Here is a 19,959-nt window from a genome sequence, read left to right as displayed (position 1 = left end):
AAAATCAATCAAGTATTATCTGTGTTAAGACATATTTAGGAATAACAACTTTTATTGATACGTTCCAGATAAGAGTTTTTAAAATGGAGCACTGGTTTTCTGACCAGTATAATGTAAAAGTTGCATATTATATTAAAGTTCAAGTCTAACCTGCATCTTCAAGCTAATCAAGGTTGGACAGTTAGCCTTCACTCTGAGCCACTCTATTGATATCCGAGCTTTTCCTCCAGAGCGTAAACTAGAAGACAGGCTAAAACCCCAGAAGTTACCTAACCTAGCACCACATACACATGCTAGGCTTCATAAAGTCAGTAGATGCTTGGCACAAAGCTGTCACGTTAATAGGGAAAGCTGAACTCAGGGTGCCTACTAAAACCATCTGCAAACCATTGAAAAGCAAGCCTGGGTTTAAGTACAGAAACATTGCACAGAACAGTACAGGCAAAGGGATGAAATGCTCACTGCAATCATCACATGGAAGTTTGCTTATCAGAATCTGTCATCAAAACAAAAGAGGAAAAAAAAATCTGATAATAACTTTTACCCTAACAAAGAGGAATTCTGAGAAAGAACCCTGAACAGAAATAAAATGAAGTCTTCATTAGTTCAGTTTTCTCCTCTATTTACCCTGGTTCAGGAGATTCTGATCTGGAATCAGATTTCCCACTGCAGAATGATCGCCTTCCCTTTGTCTCTGTCACCAGAAATGGAATTGTGCTGCCCTCTTCTGGAAGGTCAGGAAACAAGAACCTAAATGGCAACACACACGATAAAACACGATTTCATTTCAAAAAGTTTCCACAGATCACTGCAATTCAGAAGACAGGATTGGACTGGAGATAAAAGTCAGCATAAATAATACATCGTGGAATAAGACAGCATAGACAATAGATGTAGAGTACAATCTACTTGGGATAGAACTCATAAAGGCAATACCTTCCATTGTCAAAGATACATTTTCTACCCTGACATCATCTCCCTCCAGAGGAGGCTTCTGATGGCTGCTAACTAGGATCCTGCCAGTCTGAAAGCAGAAGTATGCCAATGAAAGCTGTAATTGCTCTCAAGAATCTAAGCAAACACTTCCTATCAACATGGATGAGGCAGAAAGAACTCTAACAGAGTACACTCTGGTTCCCTGTCTGCACTATATCCTTCTATATCCTTTGAAAATTGCCTTTACACAACATGTAAATCCAGAGACGCTAGGTTGGAAACCCACATTCAAGATGAGCTCCCTATAGTCATATTTTATAGTATTATGTAGGATGTGATTCACTCTGGTGAAGATTTTAATATTTTTTTTTATTTTGACATAGAATGCTCAAGAGTGCTTAAAAAGGTAAAGAAATATAATCAACCCCAAAACAGAGTAAAGATGCTGGCACATTTTGACTACATAAACACTAAGCAGTTTCAGTGAGTCAAGTATCTTTAATGATCCAACCACAGTTTGATGTGAAAATTTAGAGTATTATTACCTAACCAATTGGAAGATGCGTTTGAGGTAGGACTTTATCTCTCTTACAGCCTCCTGCAGTAACCGTCGATTAGCTCCTACTCCAACATAGGTCATTCTGTAGACAGCTACTAGTGTCTCCACCAGCTTCCCCAAAGGATGGAGAGGGGTATCACAAGCCTGAGGTGAAAGATATTCAATGGCCAGATAGGTCAATGCCAGGCAAATTAAAGAAGGGGGAAGAAAAAAAAAAAAAAAAGATTTCAGGAGAGACAGGTCAGTGGTTCAACAACAGACATGAAAACCAGTTATTACAAATACATCATGCAATTCAGTTAATTTTATCAAATTGCTGATTTGGATTGTGAAATTTATATGGTATTAACTGAAGAGTATGCAAGCAATACAAGAACTTGTGCTACTACTTGGACAATTCATCTGTCCAGTTCTGTTAAAAAATAACATGCAATAATCAGCAAGTACTTTAAAATGCTCTGCTGGGATCCAATGCAGAAGTAACAAAACAGCAACTAAGCAAAAATCTGTATTAAGGAAATATCCATTAGGTAAATAATGATTTTAGTGGGTCAGGCTCTATATGAAAGAGTTCAGTCTTACTTATGGATTGATAAATTCAAGTAATCGGGAAGTTATGAGCAAAAATGAACGAACTCAGCTTGGACTATAAATATGAAATATGGAAGGGATTCAAAAAAGATATTACACAAGTATAACAACTCAAGTGAGTTCAAAATCATGTCTTATCAACAAGCTATGTGAGCATTAGATAGTCACAATACCTTTATCAAATATTTTTTGATATTTTCATATTTTTCCAGGGTGAAGGCACCAATGTGCTGTGGAATAAACTCCAAACTTTCCAGTGTCTGAGTATGTGAACGACTCAATAATTCTGGGCTGCAGTTATACAAAGCACAAGGACATTGTATGTTATTCATCAGACACAGTAGGAACAAATGTGAAGATAAGCATAGAAGCTACCTCAAGAAAATTATGAGCCTTAAAGGAAAGATGGGGGGGGGGGGAACACACAGGAAACAATTCAATCCACCTCTTCTACTAAACTTTCCAGTTCTGATATGATTCTTCAGTCTGAACTTCTTCATTCCTCCCAGATCTGTTGCAGAAAATGTCTTCATCATTACTTCAGCAGAACAGAAGCTGAAACAATACTGTGGAAATACTCACCCAGACTCATTTCAGCTCAAAACCCCAACCTTTACAAAGTCATGAACATGCAAAACATTATGCCCACCCTAAAAGACATGTAGGAACCATCAGGATCTTGTCACCATCCATTTCCTGTCACTCAGCAGGATCAGTTAAAGTCACATTATCATTTTTACTGTGGCTTTCTTGTTGTTAAAAGCTGACTTTCTGCATTAGTCCCCTGATCCTGCCTACTCTTATTCAAAACCAGCTTTCTCTTAATCTGCATATTCAGGTCTGCTGAATGAACCTTTTCTGCAACATCCTAAGCAGGCTTTCTGTATCCCTTTTTCTTGTTAAAGGCTTTTAAATCTCATGGGAAAGTTTATTTTCTAATGAACCTTTTCTTCCATCATTTAAGCTTTCAGAAATACAATTTCTCCCTTCCAAGTTTCTTTCCAAATTCTCCAGCTCCCTGTGCCATCCAATAGTCTTCATTTCACTGTATTTTCATGGTTTTCTGCACTGAATTGTATTATAGGGATCGAACATTTCCTTACCGGAAAGCTGGACACAGTGGCATACTTAAACAAGAAAAAAAAAATCTTCTAGCAATAATGAGCTAGCACCTCACTCATACCCACTACTTAATGTTTAACAGTGATTGTAACAACTAATCCTAATCTTCATCTTGGTGATTATGTTCTCTAGGAACCCACCTGTCTTTGTGTTGCCGTCGGTTAGTGGTCAGGGCCACCGCAATGTTGTCCCAAGCCTTCCATCTGTCCCCCTGGCCTGGGCTTTCACAACCCAGCTGGTTCCAGCATTCTTCAAATACAGCCTTCCACTTCTCATCAGGGAGAACTGCCAGGATCCCAAGTTTCCGCCTAATAAAGTCACCAGTTACTCCTTCAAATCAAACAGTCTTGGAACAACAGATTCAGCTGTGAAAGCTACCCATGTCTAATGTCAGTCTAACATATCATACTATCTTACCAAATGCTACTATACCTAATGCTCTTTATTGTGAGGTATTGGACTAAGTTTATCACTAAAAATGAACCTAAACACTGCTATCTAATGAATGACTTGACTTTCAACACCTTTTAAGAACTTACAAGGCTTATATTTATCTTTAAATTTTTCTTTTTCCTTGCCAAGGAACAGCCTCAAAGTGTGCATTTATCTATGTACCAGATTATAATGTTACAAGATTAAGATGCTTCCATTACCTACATGTGGGAACAATTGTGAACCTTATTACACTAGACACAAGTCAATCCGACTCTCTAGCAGCCTTCCAGGAAATAGTTTGTTCTAAACGGGAAAAGCACTGCTTTGATTTCCAAGGAAACAGGACATACTGCAGTTGACTGGGCCTCCGGTCATCATGGGTATTCATTCAGATAGCTTAGGACACACTCACATAAGGACATAGTATAAAAATGTCCAAAATACTCCACTATCTTGGAATGTGCAAATAGCATAGCTATGCAGATAAACAGCAAGAATGGATATATAGCTTCTGGACTTAAAGTGATATCTACAGGTGTTGTTGCATCACATCTTCTAGAGTGTTGGTAAAGAGTAAAACCAGCTTGGGCATCTTTTCGCTGAGACACAATGCTCAGGGTAAAGATCCTCTATAGCCAAAGACAAACTAAGAACTATTGCTCTCCATATGTACTGGGCATATCATGAAATCTAGGGCTTTAAAGTGCTTTCATAAAGCAAATAGATGCCGCCAACAGTTAACAGTTCTATCCAAATTTAGACTTAAATCAAGTGTCATAGAAACTGTCAGACCTTTCATTAATTTTTTTTAAACCCTATTTGAGATGAGAACTAGTAACACTGATATTCCCCATGATTCTAGTTTCATACAGCAGAAAAAGTAGGCACTAACCCTTTTCACAAATTATACCAGAAGGTTTTCAACTTCAAGGGAGCCTGGAAAAGGTGAATGAAATCCTTATCTCACAAGCAATCTTCACAAATACATACATACATTTATTCATAGACTCCCTACTGGGGTATAAAACAGACAGCTGCTAAGGTTGCAAGTGTTCAGTTCAGCAGGGAGGCCTGCTTAACTTTGCATCCTGTTGTAGATGTCAGTGCTGTCAAAAGAAATCACCAGTGAATACTTCAGGAAGCATACTGAGAAATAAGCTAGGTAAAAACCTAAGTGTGTCTCCCATTTTAGTTTCTCTGAAATTTGAGAGTAAGCTTTAATGATATTGAATCCTGCACAACTATTACTACTTCTGAAGACCAGTATATAATACCACCAAATACTAGAATTTCATCTACAGCTATTTTAAGGTTAAACTTAAGATATCTTTGGGTAAAAGAAAATTTAATTATGACTTAAATGAAACAAATACAGTTTTTCAAAGATAACTAAGCAAACTGACCCAATACATCCTCTGTCCAGTACAAATAATTTTATGGATGCTTTTCAAAACTCTCTCTTCCAAAGTGTTAACAAACTCTTTCTTATAATTCAAGAGATTCTTCTGTGCTGTTTGAAACAGGTGTACTAAATAGCTAATTCTGTTCAAATGTATTCCTGCTGGTGTTATTACATGACTATTATTAAATGAATAGAAGTTACCAAGAGTAATTAATGGAAGACAGAGAGGTTTGTGATGGGTGATGGCCTTCATCACTCAAATGCAACTCAATCTTTCTCCCAACCTCAAAAGTCATTAGCAGCTATAAACAAGTTCCAAAAGCCAGTTCATTTAAATAAAAATCCGAGACTGCTACAGGACAGTACCAACATCTCAACTATCCTGTAATTCCATGCTATGCTATTTGTCCATTCAAGGAGTAATTAATGCTAGAACAGCTATATAGAAGGTGTGGTTTTTTTTTTTTTTTAAATCTTGTTTCTTAAGGGGGAGGGAAGAGGCATGAAAAAGGAACTCAGTGTTTTCAGAATCTCATTGGTTCTGTGGCAAAAATATTTTAACTGTTCGTTGAAAAAGATTGATAGGTATGTTCAGAGATATTACTGAGCCATATCAGAAATTATTTCTTATTCGCCACTCACAAGGCTTTAGGTTTGTCCTTTTCACTCTCATATAAGCTAGGTTTGAAGTAGGTTCCAGTGATTTTTATTCCAGATCCCCATTCTCCACTGAAGAGACCTTCAATATAATCTCCATTTGGCAAAGTCAGTGTTCCCTTGAGAGAAGATAATAAAATAAAAATTTGAGGGGGGGGGGGAAGGGAGAAAGGGGGGAGGGAGACAGAACTTGTTTAGACAGTAAGGTTCCAAATGAAAATTGTAATGCCAACCTTTCCACTCAGAGTCCAGTTATCTGCAAATTCCCCTTCATAGACTGTATCATCCTCTGAAAGCAGAATTCCAGTTCCCTACAGAGAAAAAGGATGAACAACACAAAGTAGTAATTACAGTGAAAGACCACCAGACTGCAGATCTAAAGATACACTGAAATACCTGTTACTAGTTCTCAGCAAATATATATATATAAAAAAATAAAAAATATATATATATAAAAATAAAAAATACATATATAAATAAATATATATATATATATAAATAAAAAATATATATATATTTTTAAAGCAACTTCTGTAGTAGTTCTGGTAAAATAGAGCAGGGATTATAAAGGCAATTTAAAGAAATAGGACAATAGAAGGTTAGAAGAATGGAAGTCTAGCATATACTGTTTGTGTTGCCACTCATCTAGCCCAGAAAGCCGCCACACTTAAGAGGACAAGTCACTACAGGATGAAGCCCAGCATTCAACTCACCATCATTTTGTTGGTGCTGAAGGCCCCTTCATAATACAGTCCAAACTGAGTAACTACAACACCATTTCCTTGGCAGAGATCATCTTGCCACATTCCCATATACTTTTCTCCTCTGAAGAATGAAGAAGGAATAATACAGTATAATTAGTCTATTACATTCGTATCCCTTCTTGCTTGGGCTTTACTGTGGTACTTGACCATAACACAAGTCATTAGGAAAAAGTTATACAGCACTTCTTTGAGTCTGTCAATCTAATTTCATTGACATAATGGAATAAAAGACAACTCTTTGCAACAGAATGAAAATATAATCCTTTCATGATTCCCTATATAAGGAAGGCCTAAGTAGTTCCCAATGTCATCACACCTGACCTTTTGAATGTACTATTAGAGCACAAAAATTATAAGGAAATAAGCCATCTTGTAGAAGGTTTCTGGGTAACTGCTGAACAAAGTTCATACCATAGAAACAGATTAGCCAATGAAAGGTTTCTCTTACGGAAACATCTAGCTCTTTCAGACTACTACTTAAAATTCTTTTGTTGCAAGTGTAAGTCCACAGAGATCAGGTTAGAGTGTTTGAAACTAAGCACAAGTCTCAAATCTTTTGAAACAACACATCTTTCCAGTTGTCCTGAAAAAGGACATGATGCTTCACCATTTAAGTAATAAACAAAACCAACCTACCATGGCCTTTTTTTGTTTGTTTTGAAAAGGAAATTAGTGACTTATTGAATAGAACTCTACCTATTATGGAGCATTTTGCTGTCAGTATGTGAGAAAAGTTAAGCATTTTTCATTGTAAAGAGAGTGAGCCCAGCAACAAGTCTAATTTAAGGGGTATCTTCGAGCCGTTCAGACCCATAACCTGATTCTGCATGCCAGCTACACAGGTCTCTATTCAGTGAGGGCTTCTTAAAGAGACCAGATGCAGCATATTCAGTTTCCAAGATGAAAATATGACAGTCCTGCTTGCTTAAATGACTAGTTTGCAATAGTGACAGAAAGTTATAACGGAGTTGCAGCAATTCCTTCTTTGGCTGGGCCAAAGAAAAAGACGTGAAGAAAATGAATCCTTAGGCAATGAACATATGCATATACCCTACTCCTCTGAGGGTAGGAAAAAATACTATAACAGCTACTCACTCATATTTAAGTCAGGAATAGAAAGCAAATGCCACACTTGTTTTTAGCCTAAGATAAACTAAAGAGATGGAAGCTTTTCTGGCAGTCCAATCCCCTCCAGAATTGCTAAATGTAGTGGCAACTCGTTGGCACCTAAAACTCCCCCTACACAACACAGATGTATGTGGTAGCATCTTTGCACTACAGTGCAAAAACAACCACCACCACATATCAAAACTAAATGCAAAATTGCGGTCAGAAGATACCCAGAGATGATACAATAGGTCTGGTTTGGAAAATATTTTTTCTCTCAAGGCTTCTTGCTATTCTCCTTTATAAATGGGCTTTCAGTTCAGTTAAACTTAAAACAGTTTCTTCAGCACCCACTGAAAGCTCTCTTTTAAGGAGAAATCAGCATTGAATTGGTGACTGAAAAGACAGACTGTATTTTTTTTAGCTATGCTCAGGTAGCATCTACTATTTTGTGCAGTTCTGGTTCTTAAATCACCATTTCACTAATCTGCCCTGAGAGGAAGCAGCTTCCCCCCACCGCCAGAGTAAGTCAATGGGATGTCTGAACTTGAGCTGAAGTTTACCTAGTTCTTGTGTATTAGATCACTGAACAACTCAGTCTTATATGCCCGAGATGAGAAAATACTCCTCTCATGGCATTTGTAAGACATACACAGTATCCCCCAGTGAGATACCATATTCAGAGCCAGTTTTCAGGCAGGAGTATGACAGGAAAGCAAGGTGTTAAAAACAAAACAAAGAATCCCCATGCCCCTGAAGCAAAGCAAAACAAAAACACATTTACTCCAGGTGCAGTACTAAAAAGCAACCTCTAGACAGATTTAGATCATCACCTCCTTCAATCCAGAAAGACCAGTACAATACTAAATGAAGAAAAATGTAAGACACATATGCTACTGCACTACTATCAATCAAGTCCTTTCCTCCTATTTTTGCAATTGTATGTCATACCAGTGTTTGAGGACTTGAGCAACTAAAGCATTACCTTGTGATATCATCAAAAACTCCATAACCATTCTTCTTATCCATTGTCCACTGTCCAATGAACATACTGGGAGAGGAAGAGGTCAGCTTCCCACTGCGCAGTAGACCATGCCCATGCCGCATGTTATCCTGAAAACACCCTTCATACACCTCACCAGTAGCATAGCTTTAATGAAAGAGAGAGTAAGTAAAATTCCTACAATTTTTTTTTTTTTTTTTTTAATTCCAGATTAGGAATTACATTAAACCACACCTGGGCAGAAAACAGATTAAAAGCATATTTGGGATATAAACAAGCAAAGTCTTTTGATGCTTTGCTGATTTAAAACCACCTTCTCCCCAACAAGCAAGGCCATTAAGATGTTATACTCATCTCTCAAAAGAAAAGAATATCCTTGCTTATTGAAAGGTGGTAGCAACATTAGAATGGAGATTTGTAACAGACCACAGTGCAAGCATCGTTGTGAGCAATCATCCAAAAGGAATGCAGAAAATAAGCCAAGCTAACTATAATCACAGGTCTAGAAATGCAACAAGAAAGCTACATACAGGAGCTTGCTAAGTCAACAGCGTGCCAAACGATTAATGAAAATTCAGTGCTGAAATTTCAGGTTAGGTTCACATCCCCCTTAGATTCCATATTCCTCTTGCCTTCTGCAATCCGGGAATCACAAATTCTGTGCATTACCTGTAGACTCCATGCCCACACATCTTGCCCTCCTTCCAGTAACCCACGTAATGGTCATCCTTGTTCAATGCTTTGTTTGGCACTCTGTATTCACCATACCTGTCAATGCATGAGAACGGAACGCAAGCAGCTATAATACTAATCCATTCCATCAAAACAGAAACAGATACATACCACAAACCCATTCTGCGATCAGAATAGTCTATATTATTTTTAGTGCTTCTCTTCACCTACAACAGTTACAGATTCTATTATTTTTTATTTTTCAAAAAAGGGAAAGCAGGAATTTCAGTATCACTACATCAGTTGAGCATGTATTGCTTTTCTCCTCTTTGGTTTTGTCCTGTTATAAACTCTCCTCCCTCTCCTGAACTGCAGCGTTTTTCTCAGCTTTCAAAAGGCTAAAAGTCTTCTCACATCCTAAATCTGCTTCTATCTTGGTTGTCTTGCTGAGTTTAAAAAATTGTTGCTTTCTTCAAGTCTTGATAACTCAAATACACCTATATTCTGGGGAAAGACAAGAACATATATTGCTACAGAGAAAGTTAAAATAAAAAAGATTCTAGCTTCCAATTATGTTCAAACAGTGGCATAAAATTGCTCAGATTATCAGTATGCCAAGAAAGAATGACAAACACAACTTGTTTGTTTTAGTCTTCTGAAGAGACTAATCCACTGCTACACAGGTGCTCCTGAGAGCATGCCTACCCCACTAACACACTACTGTTGTGAAGCACTGAGACTATAGCACCCATGCCAAAATACAAGTATATGCATTTGATAATCCTAGTAATTACTGCTGAATACCAATCAGTTTGTTTATGCTAGGGAAGTTTTTGTAAAGGTTTTGTCTCCAACAGCCCTTATAACATCACTGTTACTTACATTTATTATTAGTCACAAATGATCAAAGCTCTGATCTGGTTTATGGTTAGACATATGCCAATAGCTAAGCCACATTTTAAAAAGCTGTCTGTAGCCTGACCGCGTTTCAATTTCCCCTCCAACTGAATACTTAAAGATTATTGCTGGAAGCCAATAGGACTCCTCATATTTTTATATCCTTCCCAGTACAGACACATTTGTTCACAAGATTCATACAAAAATGCCTTTGGAAAAATGTTAAGCTCTTAGCCTCAATAATGCCCTAAGCAGACTTTTAGCAGTGAAATGCACGGATTAATTCAAGCTGTATAAAAAAAATTAATTTGCTTTAAAACAATCTTTTCATTTCACAAGATAGCAACTTGTGAGTGTCTGGGACTCCAAGTCATCCTATTTTCAAAGTCCTCTATATTAGTTTATCTTAGTCAACAGGATCACATACCCTTATTTGTTTTCTTTCCATCATCCCAACCCTCAGCCTTCATTCTCAAGGTGTGTGTGTGTGTGGTTTTTTTTCACATGCATCTCCTTCTAATATTTTCAGAAAGGAGAATGTTAGGGAAGATGCATCACTACATTATAGGAAAGGCATTGCATTTTCCAGCAAGGTGAATAAAATACAGATACCGGACCTTTTGAAATAATAGTGGACACAGAGAAAGTTAATAGTTAACCTATAGAGAAAAATTGACTCTAGACTTTTTTTCAGGTTTCTCTGTTAGGAATTTACACCCTTCCTCCCCATTTTTCTCTCCTTGAAGGTTTTACCATTCCCTCCTTCTACTGYGCAGCTGATTAGCCAAGTTAATTTTAGTTTTTATGAAAGGGCAAATTTTTAGCAAGCAATAGAGTCTGTTGTGAAGGTGAATATACCTCTGGATAAAGTACAAATGTTTCTATCTGTATCTATATATATAGATGGATAGATATCTATATTTTGTTAATGTGCATAATGCTGATTCAATGAGACTTATTGCAAAACCTTTAATTAAAAGAACTTGTTTTCTCCTATAGTAAATTATATTTCTTGCCCTTTGTCTCTGCAAGTAGCAGATCTTACCCATCCTCCAGTCCAGTTCGGAAAGTCCCAGAGTACATTCTGCCATCTGCCCACTTAAGGATTCCTCTGGAAAATACGTAAAGCCATATATATATATATACACCAGTTAATCAGTTCACTTAGCACTTCACATATGCTTTCTGTGAGTAGATCTACTTCTTATTGATGCAGCAACCACTTAATTTTGTTTTTGAACCATGAAGTTCTAATATTTTTACCTGCCATGGGGTTTCCCCGAAAGCCATCTCCCATTATACATGGCATCCTTAAGTCGAGGGTCTTTATAGAAGGTGTATTTGGCACTACGAGAAATGGGAGGTTCCTGTCGTGGAATGTTCCCACCAGCTCCATGTAGAATTAAGTCTGAAGTCCCTCTAAGGGCCTGATCCACTGCTTGGCTTATTGCCCTCAACCACTTGGTCTGAAACAGAGCGTTTAATCACAGAATTTTGTTAACATCTGCCTTTGTATTCAATCTCACCTTTAAAGACAACTGCTATGATCTCCTTTGTGTTCCTCAGTACAGTATTATAAATTGTAACATTGCTACTGTCAAGCACAGGACCAAACAGCATACCAATCTGCAAAAAGACTTCATTCTTGGTTAATATTAGGCAGTGTTTCTCCCTGTTTGGTTTCAGGGTAGGAGAGAAAACTTTCATTCATATCACTGAAGCCATGCAAAATTTGTAGATACGCCTACCTTTTCCTGTGGTGTTGAAGAAAGAAGAACAAACTGTTCTTCTGGAGTTGTAATCTTCAAACCATTCCTACACAGAGAAAATAATCACATATTTTAATCTAGCGAAATTTCATCCCAGAAAAGGCAAGGTTCCTTAGAGCATGAATACTGTAGCTTCCCTCCCACACCCCAGGTAGCGTTCATTTTAGTATAAAGTCAGCAGTAAAAAGAACCAAAAATTACTACCCACTTCCCTCTTGCCTCCACTTTTTTTCCAGTGTTTATATGACTTTGTTTTTTTGTTTGTTTGTTTTTTAAGGCCTATAAATAAAACAAAAGCCTTCCGACACAAAAAAAAAAAAGGGGGGTAGATGTGATTGCATCCTATTCTGCTCCAAGTTTACAAAACTTGGCTCAGTTGGTCACACAACCCTCATCCTCCCCTCCCAAGACATCTGATTATTTCAGCACCACAAATAAGAATACTTACACATTGCCTGCTTCTTCTGAAACAGCCTCTACCCACAGTGTGGACAAGGGAAAAATATGGTGTGTCGAGAACTGTAAGCAAGGAGAGAGGGAGGGAGGGAGAAAGGAAACTTCACCAAATACAGATCCATGCTCTCCCACACCCCTCACTGCACTTTTCTCTAAACAATTTTTTCTTCTCTTCAAAGACTAAGGAAAATAGAGTATTACAGGTTCCTCCTATGCACCTTGCTCACAGAAGTAGCTAACAGAAACCATGCCAGCCACAGGGCAATAGCAAACAAATACCTGTTAATAGATCATTTCAATGTTATGTGGAACCATGAAAACATTATCACTTACGTGTTCAAACAACACTGCAGTGAATGGTACAAAACCCTTCCCTTTGCTATATGAAAAACACGTGATGTTGTTTGAAGCAGAAAAAGCTTTTGCTCCAGGAGACAAGTAGCCTTACCTGAGCATGCACCAGAGCATCATTAAAGAGAATGAACCAGTTTACGGAGAATCTCCCAGCATGCTGTAGGGACAGCCCCCGATTGCTGCTTTCACAGATTAAACGACGCTCTGGCTTCCGCAAGGAATCCTACAGGTAGGGTTAAAAATAAAATCACAGATTTTTTTTTTTTTTTTTTTAAACCGATTTTGACTGAAGGTCAGTGCTGTCTTTCATAGTAAGGGTCAAACCTTTCTAAAGTTGGAGTACTACAGCAAGAACATTAAGAATGAAGAGTGCAACTGGGACAGTAGCATCAGTAGACACACATGGTATAATGCTAACAGCAAGCAATTCCAGCTGCTAATGGACTGATAAATATCATCATACCGTCATTTTCCCAGGAAAGGTCTTCCAGAAGCCCAGTGTGTATTCTGCTTCTTTCCTTTTTCTGCTAAGGTGGACAGCAAGGCTCTCATAACAAGAACTAGAATCCTGCAACTTTTGGTATTCTGGAGATGCCTATAAGGCATAAAGTAAAGACAGTCCTGAGAGAGTTTCTGAGGACATGTACCAACAACACTAACCAAGCTTCAATGCAACAGTCCATTTTCTTAAATCAGCACTGAATGTACAACAGCTCATCTGGTTAGATTAACACAGGAAGCCAAGTTATTTTCTTGGTCACATATCCTACTGGTGGGTTGGGTGTTACGAGAAAGGTACCCTGAACATTAAAGGCAATCATGTAAACATTTTATGTTAATAATTCTTCATCACTGGCAGCTTAACAAGCTGTAGCTGAAGAAACACTAATACTTTAAATGACTATATTGGGATGAATGATCAAGTAGCTATTGTTCCTAGTTAGTCATCTTTTCTTTCAAAAGAAAGAAATTATATATGCTTAACTGACAAAAGTCTACCCAATATTTATTCACTATTTTTAGTACAATACTAAAGCCAAGGATCACTATGCTAATGATGCCAGATGGAGTTGATGAACAGGCAAGCAAAATATATTTGCGATTAAGAGCTCAGACAAAAACAAGTTATGACAGGCTAACAAATTTCTGCCTGTCACATGATATGTGCAAGCGTGTGTAAGAACATGCAAGTAAATGTGTACGATCTTTCCCTCAAGCAAACATAAGTTTGAGGTAGCTTTGCTGCAGACTAAGCTACTTCTAATTACCTGGCACTTGCTGCACACAGTTCTGAGCTGTAAGTTTCACATGTATATTTATTCAGTTATAAATAACAAAAGACAGCTTACCACTTCAAAACATGTAGCAAGCTTTAGCAAAGTTCTAGCATAATTATGAAGTCGTCCAAATGGCATGAAAAACAGAGCATTTAGAACTTCCACTAGCTGGGTGTTTTCCTCATTCACCTCAGACAGTTTCTGTAACAGCTCCTGGTTTTTACTTAAGAAGTCTCTAAATGATGGGATCATTGGGGAACAGAAGGAGGAAAGAAGAAAAAGACAGTTCGACATAAGCGATGTTTTACATGCACAAGCAGGGATACTAGAAAAGAATGCCCTTTTTGGATTATAAATGAGTAAAAATTAAGGCAAATGCATGCTGCTCATTAATCTATTCCCAATTTTTAAGGAAGTACTATAATACAATCATGCAGCTCTCTGCCAACTGCAACACAGGACTTGTTTGTTAACTTCTACTCAAAGCTCAGTCATTAAATTGGTTGAAGAAAGTTGACTAGTTTTCCCCACTTGGAGAGTAACTAATTGCCTTTTTCCCCTTTAACACTTAGTCAAAGAGCTAAGACAGATGGAATGATTCCCCCATTTCTGTTAGAGTAAGTCAGAGTGAGTTTCTAACACTGTTGACAGACTCATATGAGATGGCCTAAAAGAATCTTAACTTCGCTTCAGTGCGCTTCCCTAAGTATATCCAAATCATCTCTTTCCCACCCCTGTTGTTCAAGGAAACTAAGCAGTTTTTCCCCTAACTAGAAAAATTACATCCTACCTCAAAGAAAGGCAGGAAATCTGTTCAATCCTCAGTCTGATTTCCAAGAGGGAGAACTAATCTAGTTCAGAGAAGAAGAGGGAAATGATTCTGAAGACAGTGTATTAGCACACAAAACCAGGAATTCTTCACTAAAAGGAAAACAAACCTATTTTTTCCCCTCTCCTTCATCATGTCTGTGTGCACACATGTGCTGGCATATATGACACACATTTGCATTAATACACATCCAGCTGAGAAGCATCAGAACTGCAAGCTACAAGAACCAAGTGAGGCTGAGAAAGCAAGCCCCAGGGACAAAAAAAACACCTTGGAAAATTGCTCAGCAGGGTCCCTAGGAGTTCTACATGATTAGTAAGATGCCATTTCACACATCAAACTCATGTACCTTGTCTAGGCCTGCTAATGAGATTTAAGAACTCTTGTTCAACAAGCATCAGGAACAAAGTCCTTTTTAGAGAGAAGACCATATTTCTTACTTGCAAATTTAACAATCTGGATGGTTTGCATTTTTAAAGTGCTTTGAGATCCTCACATGGGGGTCTCTCTACAGAAAGTATCATATAATAATAGATTCATAACAATTATAGGTCTTGTCTACTCTTTCAGATGAAATACCCCAAAAACCTGCCAACAGTGAAGACTTACTGAAACTAGCACTTTAAAAAAGTTGGGACTACTTGTAACAAATTCACATTGCAGAATATCCATAAGAGACAAGCTGACATCACTAACCACTGCCTGAGACAGTATCCCTCGGGGGGGGGGGGGGGATGCATATTCTAAACATAGAATCATTATCTGCAAAGATATTCTCATCTTCCCATTGCAAGTAACAGAACAAAACTTCTAAAACACCTCCGCTCTGAAGTTTCAGAACTTGAAAAAGTGTTATTTGCCTAATGAGACCCTGGTTGCAGTAGGAGAAGCCATCACACACAACAGTGACACCTGATGTGAAGAATTCAGTATGAGTAGTTTCTGCATCCAAAACTTTTTAGCACTAATTATAAACAAACTTATACTTAGTTGCAATGCTGTAACTTGAACTCAGACTTGCTGTAATTCACCCTAAAAACAAGACTGTTGGTATCACTCTGCAGTAAGATTTAGCCATTGGCACTGGTCCTCAGGTACCAAGGATTTCTTGCATTAGGTACCTTGGCATTTCAAAGAACTTCCAATAACATTGCTCATGCTATGTTCAAAGCACTCTATAAACAGCTTTAAGAGAATAACTCAGATATTACTGAATTTAGGAGAGAATGCAATTCCACAGACATCAATTAACAAACTCTTCATCGCAACAACTTTTTCACAGCACTAGGGTGAAAGATGCACAGTACCATTACTTTATTTTCTAGACAAAAATATTGTTTAACTGAGAAAAGGCTTTACTCTGAGACCTATCAACTTCAAAGATATTGCCTCTGGCCTCAAGACAGAGCATTTATTTAATGCTCTGAGCATTCATACATGAAACAGAGTAAAGCATCTTTGAGACGCATAGAGGATACTTGTGCAAAAATGTTGTGCTGTATTTTTGTGTCATTTTAGAGCACTTCTGTAAATTTAGAGAATTCAAACTAAACAGAATTAGTATCATCTACTCTTAATTCTTAAAGGGAGTTTGCTGTCTGTGTTTTTTACAGCAATATTTGAAAGGATAAAGTATCAGCAAACACTGAATAGATAATGTAAATTTAACCTCAAGACTAAGCTTTCAAGAATCATTATCTGATGTACTTATTTAGATTTCACGGAAATTACCCTTTATGCTTTTTTCCTCCTTTCTCCACCTTCAAGATAAAGCAACTGAACTCATTCAGCAGCATTTAAACTTAAATTGTTATCACATTTGAGAGCGACTTTCTCCCTCTGATGGAAAAGAAATTAGTGCACTCAAATACACTGAGACTGAGTTACCACATGCTTGTTACTACATACATGCACACATATACACATACAATTCTTCAAAGTACAATTATTTGGAGTTTTTGATCAACTAGCAAATAATGGTAAAGGTTTTCTTACATTGCTGGCTTTGCAAGGAGCATAAACCCTCCCATCACCAGGAAGTTTGTTACTGAAGTGCAATACCTAAAACAAGAAAGAAAAGACAGCTTCAGTTTCAAACTAAAAACATCTCTGGGAAATTACAACAGTTGACATTTCAACAGTTTACCAATGAGATCTGTACATTTTACTATAGAAGTCTAACTACTTGAGAAAATATTAAACACTGAGCTACTCAATGTTAGTGGAACACTTAGTATTCACTTTCCATATGGAAGGTAGGACACGCATTACTCTTCCACCTTTCTGCTGCCACTAGTACAATGCAGAGAGATTACTTTGCAACAGAAACTTTGGAGTTTCCCCCCTTTGAATTTTGGGGTTTTCCCCAAATATGGGCACATACAGAACAGCTCATCTGTTTCTACAGACTAGTGCTGCTAGCTTCTATTTATCTTCAGGATGGGAATTTCTTTTTCCTGCTAGTCACCACTCTACCTCTTACTTCTTCCCTACCCAAAAAAGAAAACCATAAAAAAGTAATTCACAACACGTTTCTCCAAGGAGAGAGGTCTCAGTTCAACACAATTAACAGATAGTACTTGTGTTGCTTGATGGACCCTGGGAAGATGCTCAGATACTACACTGAGGAGCACACATAGGTTTTGATGCCATACACAGAAATGTGTAAAGCATTAAGTAAACAAAGAAGGACAGCAGAAGATAGGCAATAACAAAGACAACAGAAAACAGATATTTCAATCTTTGACAGGGACAAGAAAAATGAAATTAAGAAAACCCTTCTATTCTGAGCAATAATGAGAATCAGCTCTGGAAATCCAAGTTACAAAAAAAGAACTGAAATCAGAGAGATAGCAAGAAGGGGAGAGAATACCTGCCTACAATTACAAATACCTCATTTGATAAACTTGTTGGGTTAAAAAAAAGTTTACAACTTACTGCATATTCAAAAGACTACTGCATAGCAAGTGAAGTTTGTGACTCTGAAATTTTGTTCCCATATGGATTTTCAGAAGTCTAGTAATTGAGATTACATTCAGAGGACATTTTTAGGTTCTCCCCCTCTATCAAGCCAGTATTTTCACAAAAGCCTGTAGGAATTAAATATGTTGAGACCTCTGCTAATTATCCAGTAGCTACAAGTGTTATTGAGGACAAAGACATCAGATAGCTTAATCACATAGATTTTACCTCCCAAACCAACTAAGCGCATAAATATAGTAACCGTAACAATTCAGACTTAATTCTGGGCATTAGAGCAGCTTGAGCTTCCGGGTGAAAGGTGTAATGACAGTTATTGGCAAATACTAGGACAGAAGAACTGTTCTTCTAGGATGCAATTTTTACTTAAGTTTTGGTAAGGCATTTTGTAACCACAATAAATCCCAAAGACAGCTTTACTTAGTAGCCTAGCAATAACTGCTCTACTACATTGTATTACAATATCCTAATTAAGTAACAATTATGTCATTCTATAAGATATATAAGCAACAGCCAAAAAAAGAGTTTCTACACAGAATTTTGTATTAGGAAAGCCAAAACTGCGCAGTACACTCTGCTAACCAAGATCTTGAAATATATAGCTCAGTACAAAGTGGATTCCTCTCTATGTAATTTCCTCCATAAATTTTAAATTGCAAGAATATAATTTGCAAGATAGTTTCTTATGCTGTTTTTCTTATGATCGCTTCTCCCTAACTCAAGATTCTGGTCAGTAGATTAAACTTGCAGAGACTCAGGATGAGAGAGAACTAGATACTTGCTCAGTGTAACTATCCAAGAAGAGACTGGAATGCTTCAGGATGGCCAAGCTCCTGGCTTCTTTTACTCCATGAAGAAAACTACTTAAAGAAGCTCCATGTTGACCAATGAGATAGCATAACTTGCTGAACCTGCTCGCCATTTCCTGCAACAACTGGATTGTATTTGCATTGCCCAAGTTATCTGCAACATAACAAAAAGCAATTTAGCTTACTTTACAAGAGAAGAGCACCCATTAATAAGGAGAATTACCCCACACTACTATTTCAATGTTTTATCAGCAGTTTCACTTCCTGGCAACATTATTCAGAATCAGGAATTCAGTGATTTTTGGACTAAATATGGCTCAAACCATTAAGTTATGGAACAGTTAGGAAAGTGCAAATGCTAATAACATAATGCAGATGTCAAAATGCAGCTGTATTTCACTAATAGCTCCAAACAGGAAATAGGAATAAGATCTTAGCTTTATCTTTAAAATAGAAAATTATTTTGAAATTTTGAATAAAGAAGTTATTGTAGAACTTAAGGGAAATGATAACAAAGAACATGTTAAAAGAAGTTCTTACCTAAACCTAGAAGAGGTCTAAGAACCTGAGATTTGATCTCACTCAGTTTAAAATAAAATCTTCTCTCAGTAGAGGCCAACTCATGCAAACTGGCAATATATCCCATTATGTTTTTGTCTACCAAGACCAAACAGTTTTTCCCACCAGCTATCACATTGCTTATGTACCCTATCTGAAAGGGCAAAAGAAGAAAAAAAGCAGCTTTAATATTTTTCTTTTTACCTTCCAATTTAAAATTAGAATGATACAGAATAAAAGATCTTTATTAGGGCTAAGTAACAGTAAGTGTCAGTCATCCACAATGACAAGCAATCCATTCAATACTGGCTTAATAAAAGAGTGATAAGTAGAAGAAACATTTATAATCAATGCTGTTCATTTTCCTAGTATTGACACAGCCTAAGAAGCAACAAATGGACCATCTTTTAAGACAGCTCACACAGCTGTTACTCATGTAAGAGATAATGACGAGTTCAGTCACTTAGAACTGCAATATATTTCTTTATGCATATATCAACAATATTGATACTAACTAATATTGTCACATCAGCTATTTCTCCTTACAGCTAGGAAGCAAGGATTACAAGGGTTTAATATTTACGATTACTCTGAACTTAATGTCAATTAAGAAGAGCAACATTACTGTTCCAAAAAACCGGAGTAGTACTACCTGTATTATAGTCACAGTTGTAGGAAGCAAAATTTTTCTCTAAAGTTTGCACAAGTACCACTGATACACTCTGACTCCTCATTAATTCTGCTTCACATGCAATACTGTAAAGTAACTCAGTGTTTGAGTTC

At 37.2% G+C, this 19,959-nt stretch overlaps 1 protein-coding gene across 3 annotated transcripts in view; it reads right to left on the bottom strand.

Moving 5' to 3' along the window:
• ALS2 (ALS2, alsin Rho guanine nucleotide exchange factor) overlaps nt 1-19,959 on the bottom strand; it is a 38,806-nt gene that overhangs the window by 7,409 nt on the left and 11,438 nt on the right. For 2 of the 3 annotated variants that reach the window (XM_026088249.1, XM_026088257.1), the window contains 19 exons: nt 19,159-19,330; nt 18,592-18,772; nt 16,826-16,891; nt 14,074-14,236; nt 13,188-13,319; nt 12,819-12,947; nt 12,363-12,433; nt 11,894-11,960; nt 11,409-11,611; nt 11,191-11,256; nt 9,246-9,344; nt 8,559-8,723; nt 6,416-6,527; nt 5,936-6,013; nt 5,688-5,821; nt 3,349-3,516; nt 2,260-2,377; nt 1,482-1,639; nt 628-750 (listed from right to left, as the gene is read on the bottom strand). In XM_026088249.1, the coding sequence (XP_025944034.1) occupies nt 628-750; nt 1,482-1,639; nt 2,260-2,377; nt 3,349-3,516; nt 5,688-5,821; nt 5,936-6,013; nt 6,416-6,527; nt 8,559-8,723; nt 9,246-9,344; nt 11,191-11,256; nt 11,409-11,611; nt 11,894-11,960; nt 12,363-12,433; nt 12,819-12,947; nt 13,188-13,319; nt 14,074-14,236; nt 16,826-16,891; nt 18,592-18,772; nt 19,159-19,330 (2,405 nt within the window). The remainder of the gene's footprint in view (nt 1-627; nt 751-1,481; nt 1,640-2,259; nt 2,378-3,348; nt 3,517-5,687; nt 5,822-5,935; nt 6,014-6,415; nt 6,528-8,558; nt 8,724-9,245; nt 9,345-11,190; nt 11,257-11,408; nt 11,612-11,893; nt 11,961-12,362; nt 12,434-12,818; nt 12,948-13,187; nt 13,320-14,073; nt 14,237-16,825; nt 16,892-18,591; nt 18,773-19,158; nt 19,331-19,959) is intronic. The other variant, XM_026088265.1, reaches the window with a different exon arrangement.

Source organism: Apteryx rowi, unplaced genomic scaffold, assembly GCF_003343035.1.
Source record: "Apteryx rowi isolate R43461 unplaced genomic scaffold, aptRow1 scaffold_12, whole genome shotgun sequence".
In the NCBI taxonomy this organism is placed as follows: domain Eukaryota; kingdom Metazoa; phylum Chordata; class Aves; order Apterygiformes; family Apterygidae; genus Apteryx; species Apteryx rowi.
Note: the sequence above shows the minus strand (reverse complement) of the source record. Positions and strands in the feature narration are given on the sequence as shown.